General features: G+C 62.6%; 2 protein-coding genes across 4 annotated transcripts in view; one reads left to right on the top strand and one right to left on the bottom strand.

The window, feature by feature from the left end:
• Positions 1–4,039, bottom strand: part of MYO18A (myosin XVIIIA) — a 35,253-nt gene extending 31,214 nt beyond the window's left edge. For all 3 annotated transcript variants that reach the window (XM_080630356.1, XM_080630355.1, XM_080630354.1), the window contains exon 1: positions 3,947–4,039. The gene's annotated coding sequence lies outside the window, so the exon portion shown is untranslated. The remainder of the gene's footprint in view (positions 1–3,946) is intronic.
• A 3,114-nt stretch (positions 4,040–7,153) lies between these two features.
• On the top strand, positions 7,154–12,287 carry CRYBA1 (crystallin beta A1; the record flags this gene model as incomplete). Its single annotated transcript, XM_080630276.1, has 7 exons — positions 7,154–7,193; positions 8,877–8,941; positions 9,467–9,586; positions 9,738–9,856; positions 11,221–11,362; positions 11,855–11,997; positions 12,140–12,287. The coding sequence occupies 7 exons, from the start codon at positions 7,154–7,156 to the stop codon at positions 12,285–12,287; spliced, it is 777 nt and encodes a 258-aa protein (XP_080486402.1).
• Between the last annotated feature and the right edge of the window lie 250 nt (positions 12,288–12,537).

Below are 12,537 nucleotides of genomic sequence, written 5' to 3' on the forward strand. Positions count from 1 at the left end.
ATGGATAAACAGTGGAGCAGTGGGCTGGCAGCGTGGCGCGGGACAGGCTGACAGCTATATATAACAGGGCAGGAAGCTGCACAGGAACTTAACCTCAGCACAAAGGACAACAGGAAAACTCCCTGTATTTGAAGCATCTGCTTTAGAGCTCTCTGCTGGGTGCGGGGATGAGGTTTGGGAAACCCATGGAGAGGGACAGTGCTGCCCATGTTGGCGGTGCAGGCTCTGCGGGCACCCTGGGGTGCATGGATGCCATGCTGTGCCAAGCTGCACCTTGGATCCAGCACAGCATCAGTGCTGCATCACCACCACTGCCTGGCCACATGGTCCCTGCTGTCCCTGAACATGCCCAGTGGGACATAGGGAACCCATCATCCCCTTGGCAAAGCCACATGGATTCAGGGATTGCCTGAACCCCGCTGCCCCTCGGGCTGGGGCAGGAGCACACGTGCCCAGGAGAGTCCCAGCCACAGGGCAGGTGAGGGCAGAGCTCTGCAAGCCACGGCAGATACAGGATCCAACCCAGGCAGAGAGGGAAGGAGTCAGAGGGACAAGGTCAGGCAGGGAGCATGGCCGGGTGGCTGCATTCACCAGCTCAGAGCATCCAGCCCATGGCCAGAGGGGCTGCCAGGGCTCTGCCCACACAACTCAGCCCCAGGGCTCTGTCTGTTCTGCCCTTCCCTGCACTACCTGAGGCCTTCCCTGTTCTCAGGGCCAGGACCTGGGCTGGGCAGCACCCCGAGACACCGGAAACCAAGCCAGCTCCTTTCTCCTCTCCCAGAAACACCAGCTGCAGGGCGATTGCTGACCCGAGCCTGGGAATGGCACAGCTTCTTCCCACGACCCACAGCACGTCCTGCCAGCAAAGAGCCCCACATCCATGCTGTGATGGGGGCCCTCCACCGCCTCCTGCACAGTGATGCTGGGGCCTCAGCACGGACAACGGCAAGGAGAGAACAACCTGCAACTGTCCCTGCTCCCCTCCATGCCACCAGTACCCCACTGCCTGGGCATGCCCAGAGTGGGGTGGCCTGGGGGATGCAGAAAGGGCTGCACCCTGCGCTCACCCCATGGCAGGAAAGGGGATGCTGAGACCCCTTCCATGGTCCATGGGGAGGGACCCTTGGGAGCAGAGCTGCTCGCTGGGCTGGTGCTGGTTAGAGCCGAGGCGCCGGAGGCAGGCGGCCAGCACTCCCTTTGTCCTCGGTGGTTTCTCTCCCCTGCACACACGCTCCCTCCCAGCCTTTGTATGCTCAACAAAAAGGGGGAACAAGCGTTGCCATCTGCATCCCTAATCAGGCAGTGGCCCGGCCACATAAACCCCACACAAAGCCACTGCTGGCAGGAATGGGGCAGGGGGGACCCCCAGGTGAAGACCCCAGCATCCCCAGCCCACGTGGGATGCTGTTGTGGTGCGCTCCCTGCTCCCCAAGGAGCCTCCCGCCCATGGCACGCACACACCGGGGATACCGAATGGGTGCAGCCCGACGCCTCGAGCAGGAGGCGGCAGCTGAGAGTCTCCTTGCTCCTGAATCAGACCCAAGGCGCCTTCCCTGACTCATCCCGGGCTCGCTCCGGGATTACCCATCGCCAGGCGTGTTCAGGGCAGTGCCGTGGATGAGCCATGAGAGGGGAGGGAGAGGCACCGGGATCGCACGCAAGGACGCTGCCGTGACATCTGGGCTGGCAGGGCATAGGGATGTCACCCTGCAGGGGCCTGGGGCCAAAGAGGGAGACCCAGCTTCAGGCTCCCAAACCCCAAACCCCTTCTTAGGCCACCCAAGCAGGACCTGGGGGAGGTGAAACTTTCCCTTTATCCCCCCATCATGGCCATGAGCCCCCCATGTCCCTGCTGGGGAGTTTCATGCAGGAGGAAGGCGTTCACTGAAACTCCAGCCACTCCTTCCCTGCCCCAGACGCAATCTGGTCCGACACGCTCCCCGCGCAGGGACCTGCGCTGCAAGTTCCCCAGTCTCCTGCCCTGCTCCCTGCTGCGATGCCGGCACAGGAGCCCGGTGGCTGTCACCTCCTTGGACACACCATGCTGGGGCATGGACAATGCTGTGCCAGCGAGTGGGTGCTGGTGACAGCAATGTGAGCGGCCAGCCCAGCTCCCACACAGGATGACCTGCGCCATGGCTCCTCGCCTCCTTGCCGGACGCAACTTTTCCAGAGAACAAGGAAATTTAGGGGGTTTCCAAGTCCTTCTGCACTGCCTGCCCTTATGGACAATGCAGGAGGAAAACAACCCTGGATTTACAGGAGTCACAGCTGGGATGTGTTGCTAGACTGTCCCCAAAGCGGGCTTGTGGGTTCTGCTGTGGGAACCGGCTTCCAGCAGCAAAGGTGACCCAGCCAGCATCGCCCTAGGCTGGTGGTGGAGGCCAGGAGGGTACATAGGGTGTATGCGTGGGATGCAGGCACCCGCCTCGCCCCAAAGCCGGGCAATAAACCAGCCCAAAGAGTCCTTACAAAACAGAGGTGAAGGGGCAGCAATCACTGCCAGGCTCTGCTGGGTGGGAGCTAAGTGGGACACAGTTCAGTGCCCAGCTCAGGGGGAGGACAGGCAGGTCACAGCCCCTCACCACTGGGCCCGTGCCACCTCCATAGCCCTTTTCTGGCCCCAGCTTTACAGCCTGACCCTGTCACAGCCCAGCCCATGACAGAGGTGACGGGCTGAGCGCGGCACATCAGCGAGCAAAGTCCAGGGCTGGAGCAGGCTCTGCGGAAACGCCTGATTGCTCATGGGGCACAGGGTGATGGGAGCTGCTGGATGGGGGTCCCCCAGTGCCGGGGTCCCTGGCCCAGCCCAGGGTGCAGGAACACAGCTCCCGTGTGCCCTTGCTCACCCGCCATGGGCCCACGCTCTTCTGTAATTGCCCTAAGTTTAGCTCTTGACCAGACGATTTGCATCTCACAGCCCGGCTGGAAACCACACTATTCCTGGCCGCGCGTCCCAGCCCTCACCCGCTGCTCTATATATTCCTCTCCAGGCAAATGAACATGCAGGCAGGCGCCGTGGCAGCCGCAGGCACCACGAGCCCCCGCCGCCCTCAGCACAGCAGCTTGCTGCAAGGACACCCACCCGCCCTGGGTGCCTCCTAAAAGGGACCCAGGTGCCGGCGCCACCGGCCCCAGCGGTGATGCGGTTAATGGTGAGCTGGGATAATGGCTTTGGATGCAATTCCCCAGTGGTGCAGGAAAGGCCCAGGCTGGTGGTTTGTCCCTGGAAGCAGAGTCAGCGCCAAGGAGCTTCACTGCAGGTGCTGGGGCACCCATCATGAAGCATCCATCACTGGACACCCATCATTAGGTACCCAACATGGAGTACCAAACATGGGGCTCCAAACAGGGGGCACCTAACAGAGGGCACCCTGCGGGGACAGGCTGGCCTGTGTCCCACACCACACTGTGGGGTTGTGCCCCCCCAGCACCCCCAGTTACCCGCGGCGGAGCACACAAACCTCCAGCACCCACTGCACGAGTAGTAAACACGCAGGTGCTGCAGTGCAACGAGAGGGGGTGTGTGTGTACACACAAACCCAGCCCGCAGCGCAACGGGGGGGCACGCACAAGGTGACACAATGGGGCCGACACACACAGACACGCACACACATCTGCACACGCACACAGACATGTACAGCCACGCTGCAGAGCACCGGCGGATGCACAAGCACAGGCGCTGCAAGACAACAGCGGGCCATGCGCACACACGCACCCCGCAGCGGCACCGGGGGGGCGGGCACGGGCACCCGCACACACCCCGGTTGTGCACCGGGGAGCACAGCCCGGCCCGGCCCGGCCCGCTCCGGGGGGGGGGTGCGATGCAGACGGACCCGGCCCCGCACGGCGCGGTGCGGTGCGTGCCCCTGCCCCGGGGCCGGCTCTGGTTCTGGTTCTGGTTCCGGTACCGGGGCCGGTGGCGGAGGCTGCGGCGGGTACTCACCGGTGCCGGTGGCGGCGGCGTTGCGGGGCCCGGTGCTGGTGGCGGCGGTGCCGGGCCCCGGCGGCGGCGGCGCGGGGCGGGGCGGGGCGGGTCCGCACCGGGGCGGGCACTGCCGGCTGTGCGCGCGCCGCTCCTCACGGAACGGCATGGAACGGAACGGGACGGGACGGAACGCGTCGGGACGGTAAAGAGCGTTCTGCCCACCCGCCATCAGCGGCCCCCGCTGAGCACCCCCGCACACCGCTGTAGCACCGTGCGGGTGGCCACAGCCCGGTGCGGGGCCGGGGGTGTCCTCACCCTGCAGCGCAACACAACACAACACAACACACGCTGGAAACGCTGGAAGCACGTCGTGTGCTCGCACTGATGAGCACAGCCCTGTGCATCGCGCCAGTGCGCGCACACGCTCCTGGGGTTCCCCTCTTTGGAAGGATCCGATAGGGAGCAGAGCCTGATCCGGCACAGGGTGGCTGGTGTCCGTTGTCAGGAATACAAAGCAGGACGCCTGTAGAGCCACGTTGTGGCTGGTGCTTCTCCCTATGCTTCTCTCCCCCCATTGTTTGTCCCCAGGGAGGGCTGTGAGCAGACCAGGATGGTGCCTTGGCCGGGAGACAGCACATGATTAACAATGAGCATCACCCAGCAAAGCCTTTGTTACAGTCCTTCCACTCATGTCTAGGTCTGGGACATCACACTGGGGTCACTCAGATACAGCTAAAATCCTGTGGACCCTACAACTACCAGCTGTCCTAGGGCAGAGGGTTTCAGGACAAGCCCTGCAGTGTCTGAGCTGGGACAAGCTCCCTTGCCATCGCATGTGGGAGCAGCCAGGCCACCTCCAGGCCTTTCATGGGACATGGGTGACCCGGTAGGGCTTTGGGGAACAGGGACCCCAGAGACGGGCATCCACGAGCTCTTCCCAAAAGCTCTTTTCAGGGTGCCCGTCACCTCTGCTGGAAAGCTCCAGACGGACAGAGTAAGCTATGGGCACAGGGGTCTGCCCCAGCACCACCCCTGCCACCTCCATGGCCCCTGCCCTGCCCTGGGACATCCAGAGCACTCCAAAATCCAGCCACCACCCATGGGAGGCTGAGCTGGACTGAGCTGTGTGGTCCTGGCTCTCCTGCTATTAGGCCATAAATGCAACAGCCTCACCACCTTCCCTTGCTGGACAGCCGTGATGGGCTGTGCGCTAGCAAGAGGCTGAGCCCTCCCAGGCCCCTGTCATCCCCTGTGCACTGGGAGTAGCACCAGGTTCACCCCGCTCTTAGGACACACTTGCTGGGTGTCAAGCCCCATTCCTTCCAGCACTAAGCCCATAGCACATGCCCAGGACACAGCAGCAGAGCAGCACGTGTGTGGGAACGAGCTGGTGGCCATACGAAGGGCTGTGCTCTGGGCCCTGTGCTGCGGGACGTGGTGCTGGAGGAGATGCAGCTCTTGCAGTGGCAGAGGACGGCGGCAGCGAGCGCAGCCGCCTGCTTTTGTCACACTTCCCTTTGTCCCAGGCACGTGGTGCCAAGCGCAGGGAACCACAGCGTCTGGAGAGCAGGGATGGGAACCGATGAGCTGAAGCAGGGACAGAGCCCTGGCTCAGCTGCCAGGGGGGGTTTTGGGAACACGTTGTGTGACTGCCCCTCTGCCCAGCACAGGCAGGTGAACAGCCGGTAACAGCCTGCGGCAGCTCCTGCTTCCTTATCGTGCAGGGCAGACACTGGCGGGGTGATGCCGGTTGGAACTGGTGAGTGTTGGGGTCTCTGGTATGACACAGCCCTGCCGCAAGCAGTCACCCAGTGGTGCCACCCGCCTGCCTCTTCCACAGGGCTAAACACCTCCATGCTTCCCAGCAAGGTGTCTGTAAGATCCCATCCAACATCACCAGCCTCTCTCCTGGGACTGAGCCACCCTGAGCATCTCTTTCTTGGTATAGAGGGGTTTTACAGGCACCCTATGCCCAAGTACTCTGTGATGCCCCAAGCATCCTATAGAGAAGCAGGACAGCGCTCCGGTGCCCCGGCAGATGGTCGGCCGGAGCACTGAGGGCCCAAAGCTGGGCTAGGAGGGAATCATCTGTTTCTCAGCACCGCGGGGTTTCCTAAATAGGTCACTGCTTTTTTATAGTCTCTGGGATCTAGAAAAACCAGTTGTTCCGGACACCCCGAGGACCTGCCAGCATCGCCGCAGCCGTGCTCCCCAGGCGCTCACTGCCATCCCTCCTGGTCCTTGCTTCCCACCAGCGCTGCTTGGTGTGAGCAGGGAGAGCAGTTGGGAAGCTTAAGCCATACACCGGGGTCCTGTTCTCCACCAAGGGTGGTCATCCCTGGCCATGCCCGATGTGGGGTGTGCAGGGGGGTTCCCCATACCCTGCCCCCGGCTGTGGGCAGCTCCAGGCTTTGCCCTGGCACTGACGGAAGCCGCAGACAGAGTTTTCCCTTAGCAGGGAGCCGGGTGCCCGTGCGCGGTGCACAGGGGCGCGCCGGGCAGCACCGCGCTGAGCACCCGCATGCGCCGGGGCCGCAGCCTGCTCGGGGCGAGCTCTCCCTCTAGCGGCCCCTGCCAAAGCCTCCGCGCACCGGGGCGGCCAAAGGCACGGCCAGGGCATGGCCCAGGGTCTGACGGCAGCGACGGGACGAGCTCCATCCGCCGGCAGCCGGGATGCACATAGCGGGGTGCGCTGCGGTGGTACCCAGTGGCTTTACAGGACCATTCCCACCACCAGCCCCACGTTTGGAGCACAGGTTGCCCTGCTCCTCCTTTTCCCTGCCCCACGTTTGCTGGTCAGCCAGCATGCCCAGGGGGTCAGCGCACAGCCTCAGCCCCACAGCTCTGCCTCCCAGTGATCCCCCCCTCTGCCAACCCCATCCCCATCCCCTCCATCACGATAGGAAAGGCCCCCACCAAGGCTTCCCCCCGCCATGGCAGCGCCCTGTACCCCAGTACCTCACTGTCCCCGCTGTGGGCAGCGCTGGGCCGGTGCCATCGCTGCAGCAGGGCCCCGGCAGGGTCCCCCGGGCCGGGTGCCAGCCGTGCCGCGGGCAGCGCTGACGCTGACGGGGCGCTTTGCTTTGTGCCGCTGCCCGGCGGGGAGACAAAAGGCGCAGTCAGACGCGGGCTGTGATTGTGCTGGCAGCCATGCGCTGAGGCAGCAGCCCCGCGCCGCCACGCTCGCCTCGTGACCCGACAGGGACCGGGCCTGTGCCCACCGCCATGGCACCCGGGGACTGCGCCCACCACCGTGGCAACCCAGGTCTGTGTTCACCATTGGCACCTTGCGATCTGCACTGCCGTGCACCCTGGGGTCTGTGCCTGCCGTGGCACTCTAGGGCTTGTACCCTCCATGGCACCCCAGGGCCTGTGCCCACCGTGGGGCTCTGGGGACTTTGCCCTGCCGGGGTACCTGGGGGTCTGCCCCACCATGGTATCCTGAGGCCTGTGCCGGCCATGGCACCCCAGGTCTTACCCCGCCATTGGCTGGGGGAGCCCCACCACAGCAAAGGGAGAAGGAGGGTGTTGGACAGCCAGGACCTGGTTGTCATGGTTACCATGAGGCCTGGGGCCTACCGGTGCCTCGTTGCCATGGTTACCGCAGGCCTGAGGCTTCCCAAGCCCACGGCGGCTCCATCCTCAGCCATGGGGACAGGGATGCGTGGAAGCGGGGGGCAGCACCAGGGCTCGGTGTGGCCATGGGAGACCCCACACCAGCAGGGATAAGCAGCATCACAGCCCCCCTTACCCGCCACAGAGCCACAGTGAGCAGAGGGTGTCCACACCAACATGGAGGTGGAGACCCACCAAGGCAATGGCAGTGCCTGGTAGGCACCTCACCAAGCCCACCACCCACCGGGTCCCACCGTGAAGCCGCCATCCCCACCGTGCCAGCCAGCGCCCTGTGACACCGCAGTGCATTGCCCCTGGAAAATGCCAGAGCGGTTAGAGCGTTGAGTCATTGGTGCCAAGATTATCTGTGCAAACAGCCGCCCTGATTAGGGGGGTTTTATTATTATTATCAATTTGTTTTATTTTTTTCTTTTTCCCCAAGAATGTGGCTCAGCCCATGGGGATGAGCAGCTGAAATCTCCGGGGATCAGCAGGACAATGCCAGAGCAAGCATTGTGCTGACAGCTCTGCAAATGCTGGCACCGGCTCCCGGCCAGCAGCACCCTATAAAAGCTGAGCCGCTGAAGTAGGCAAACATTACATGGGGGAAGCAGCAGTAACCGCCTGAGCTAGGTGAGTCCTGGGACCGATCCGCACCTCTCCCACCTCGCCCCTGCCGGGCAGACACCTTCCTCCTGCCTGGTGCCCAAAGACACCCAGAGGGACCATTGCCCTTTCCCATGGCAAAAGACAGGCTCACACGTCCCCTCTGGCATCCAGGGGGTGGGAGCCCCTCTACCATGGGGTATCCCGCTCCTGGTACCCACCCGGCCCATGGCACAGTGGTTGGCATCTCCCATCATTAGTCAGGGCTGTCCATGGGAGCACACTGTGACTCCCAAAGGAGGCATTGCCGAGATGCTGGGGCAGGGAGAATGGGCAGGGGGTCTGCTGGGGACCACCAGGCACAGGGCAGACTATGCCCCACGTCACAGCTCCCTGCTCCAGCTCAGGGGGGTTATTCCTAGTGATGGGAAGGGTAAAGGGGAGCCAGACAATATGCCGGTGCCATGGCTAGGAGAAGGAAAGGGACACTGCGACAATGGGAAGGGAGCACCATGCTTTAGAAGTTTTCCAGAGCCCTCCACCATGTCCCCAGCCCCATCCTGTGGCCAAACAAGAGGGTCTCACTGTGACTGACCCCAGTAACAGGGCAGCTGCCCTCAAAAAGGCACTGCAGGCAGCGGGCACAGAGCTGTCCCCAGCCCCAGAGCGGGCAGCAGGGAAGCACAGGGACACACTGCAGTGCCAACGGCTTTTCCTTCCTTTCCAGACACCGTTCCAGCACCAAAGATGGCTCAGACAAACCCTCTGCCTGTCCCCATGGGCCCATGGAAGGTACGTCCTCACACCCCTTCTATCTCTCCTTTCACTGTGTTCATGTGGGGGACAAGGAGAGGGGTAAAAGCCAGTCCTCCAGCAGCAGGGCAGTGAGGCAGGGAGGAGGTACAGAAGGGACAGCACCCCTGTCCCCATTATCCTCTGCCTATGGGAACGCGACTCCCACCTGCTCAAACCCCTCCTGGGTGTTTTCCATAAGCCTCTTCTTAGCCCTGCTCTTACCGGTGGTCCTGTGCCAGGGAGTTAGAGCAGTCCCGAAAGCCACACGCTGTTATTCGCCCTCCCGTCAGTGCAGGCAGGCAAAGGGCACAGGGGACACGGCAGAGATGGTGGGGAGCAGCCCCGAGGGTCTGGCAATAGCTCCAGGCACACAGTTAGAGGAGGGAGCCGAGATGGAGAAGCGCGTGTACCAATGGGAAGCGCCCCACCGGAGCTGGAGCCTTCGGGGAGAGGAAAGCATCATCCGCAGCCCCGGGGGAGCCCCCCCGGCCCTTTCCCCCCCGTTATCCCTCTTTGCCCTAGAGCGCTGGGAGCAGAGGCCGGGAGAACCGCCAGCCGCAGCCCGGCCACCCGCCCGTGCCAGCGCGGCTCCGCTCCTCCCTCCGGACCGCGGCGCTGCCCCGGGAGCCGACCTCCGCTGGGGTGAGCAGGAGAGCGGAGCGGGGCCGGCACCGAGGCGCTGCGGGGCCGCATCCCGGCACAGAGATGGAGCTCGACCCTCTCAAAGAGGGGCTGAACCGCCCGCGGCCGGTGCCGGGCGCTTCCCAACGGCGCAGCTCGGTCTGCGTTGCAGATCACTGTGTACGACCAAGAGAACTTCCAGGGCAAGAGGATGGAGTTCACCTCGGCCTGCCCGAACATCATGGAGTGCGGCTTCGACAACATCCGCTCCATAAAGGTGGAGTGCGGCGCGTGAGTACCCGGCAATGGGATGCTTTCCCTGGGTGGGTTGACAGGGTGAGGGGTGCCTGGGCTGGAGCAAAGCACTGCAGCAACGGGAGGATATGGACAGAGAATCCCAACCTGACAGGGTAGAGCAGGCAGCCCTGGCAGGGCCAGAGGGCCAGAGGACAGTGGTGATGCTCATGGCATCATCCAAAACTCCCTCCTGCAGTCTTGGAGCTGCCAGGTTTGGAGCTCACCGGTGCCCCTCGGGGATGCTGTCCAAGGATGCAGCAAAGATCAGTACTCAGCAAGGTTCTTGAGCTCAGCCTAGTCCCCATCCTGCCAGTGTAACCCCATCAAAGCACCTGGACAACCACAGCTGCCACAGTGCCCAGCCCTGCTTTACCCCATTGCTTTCCCCACATGGCCAGAGCAGAGCCTTCCCACAACCTGCACAGGGCTGCCCCAGTCACTGGCAGGGGTCTGGAGCAGAACTGGGCTTCTCTCTGAGCACGGGAATCTTCCCTGGCATAGACAAGCCATGTCCTGAGCTGCTCCAGACGCTGTGTGTAAGGATGGTCCCCATGGCGAGCATCCTGCTGGGGCTGGGAAGCAGACAGGATAGATTTGTGCTGCTATATTTAGGGTTTGTAATGCTAATGGGATTACAGCGGCGCGCGTGCTCGTGCTGTAATCAGCTCGCTGCTCCAGTTGACGTGCTCCTAATCAGGCTGTTCACCTTGCACAGGGGAGCACGACTGTGGGACATGCGATTGGGGCTCAGTTTGGATCAGTTGCAAGAGGCTCTTGCCCCCCCCGGGCTCACTGTGCCCCTCATACCCCATAAGCAGGAGGCTGGAGTGTGCACAGACTGTGCCATCACCTTCCAGCCCCCAGCCCAGCCTCTGCCTCTCCGCTCAGCTCCAGTTGTCCCATCCCATTCTCTATTAAGGGGATGTCCCCACCCCAGGGACAGGCAGGATCTCGTATGGGCAGCACCAGGGCTGGAAAACGTGTCCTGCAGGATGAAGGCATCATCTTCTCACCTCTCCTTGCCTATTTTCAGCAAAGAGGAGGAGCCAGAAAGGGGAAAGGGTCAGGAATTTGGGTCTTTCCAGCTGTGTTTTGTGGGAAACAAGAAATGAGGCTTTTTGAGAGAGACAGGCAGCAAGGCTGTCCTGAGGCATCCTAACGCGATGCTGAGCTGTGCGTATCCCCACAGAGCAGTCAGGGGCAGGGCAGCCACATCCAGCACCGCTTCCTCTCCTCCCCACGGGTGGGCAGAGGCCAGACCCCAACTCCTCCTCGCACCCACAGCCGTGCCCTGGTGCCAGGCGCGGGCAGGACCCCGTTGCTGGCGCAGGAGGCCCTGGCACGCTCTGTCTCCGCAGCTGGGTGGGTTACGAGCACACCGGGTTCTGCGGGCAGCAGTTCATCCTGGAGAGGGGAGAGTACCCGCGCTGGGATGCCTGGAGCGGCAGCAACGCCTACCACATCGAGCGCCTCATGTCCTTCCGCCCCGTCTGCTCCGCTGTGAGTGCCCCCCCGGCTGCCACAGAGCCCTCCTGTCCCTCATCCCATTCGAGTGTCCCAGGCAACAGCACCAGGCCGAGGGAGCGGGGTCAGGAAGGGCAGAGCCCTGCCAGGGGCTCCTTGGGTTGGGTCCAGCTCTTCCCCTCCCCATGCCCAGCAGGATTTGCTCTTTTTGTCCTGTAATCTAAAGCTTTGAAGGGGATTTTTGAGTGTCTGTATGCGAGGAGCTGGGGGACAACTCACCCGAGACGGGAGCTGTGGCACAGCTCTGACACCTCCTGGCCCAGCATCACCCTGCTGAGCACCTCCACACAGCTGGGCATTGGGAAAACCAGCCTGCCCCTCCAAAACCCCATACAGCCCAGGCTCTGAACACCTCCCTCCCCATCAAACCCTCTAAGCAATGCCATAGGGAGGGACAGGCCGCGCCTGCGTCCCCATCCAGGCCAGGGAAGGAGCACTGCCTCCCACTCACCCCTGCTCTTTCCCCAGAACCACAAGGAATCCAGGATCACCATCTTTGAGAAGGACAACTTCATCGGCCGCCAGTGGGAGATCTCTGATGACTACCCCTCGCTGCAGGCCATGGGCTGGGCCAACAACGAAGTGGGCTCCATGAAGATCTCATGTGGCGCGTAAGTGATGGGCAAAGCACCACGAGCAGCAGGGACAAACCGCAGCCATCGCTGTGCTACTGCAGCCGGAGGGGGGACACCCCATAACCCCCTTGCTTACCTCTCATCCCTCTTAATGGCTGCCTGATGACTTCTCTTCCAGCTGGGTTTGCTACCAGTATCCCGGGTACCGTGGCTACCAGTACATCCTGGAGGCCGACCACCACGGAGGAGACTACAAGCACTGGAGGGAGTGGGGTTCGCACGCCCAGACCTCCCAGATCCAATCCATCAGGCGTGTCCAGCAGTAGCTCCCCACTTCCCACTACATCTTTGCAAGGTTTCTAAAGCTCACCAGCTCCCTTTTGGTGCTAATACTCCCCTCCCAAAATAACCACCCCTTCTTGTACTGCAACTGCTTATGGAACAACACTCCCCAACGGTACCGACTGCCACAACTGCCAATAAATGTGACTGAAAGAGAAAGATAAACCAGCTTGGTGGGTGTCTGCTCTTCATAGAACCCCAGACTGGTTTGGGTTGAAGGGACCTTAAAGCTCA

The sequence above is a fragment of the Psittacula echo genome, assembly GCF_963264785.1.
Source record: "Psittacula echo genome assembly, chromosome: 15".
Taxonomy (NCBI): domain Eukaryota; kingdom Metazoa; phylum Chordata; class Aves; order Psittaciformes; family Psittacidae; genus Psittacula; species Psittacula echo.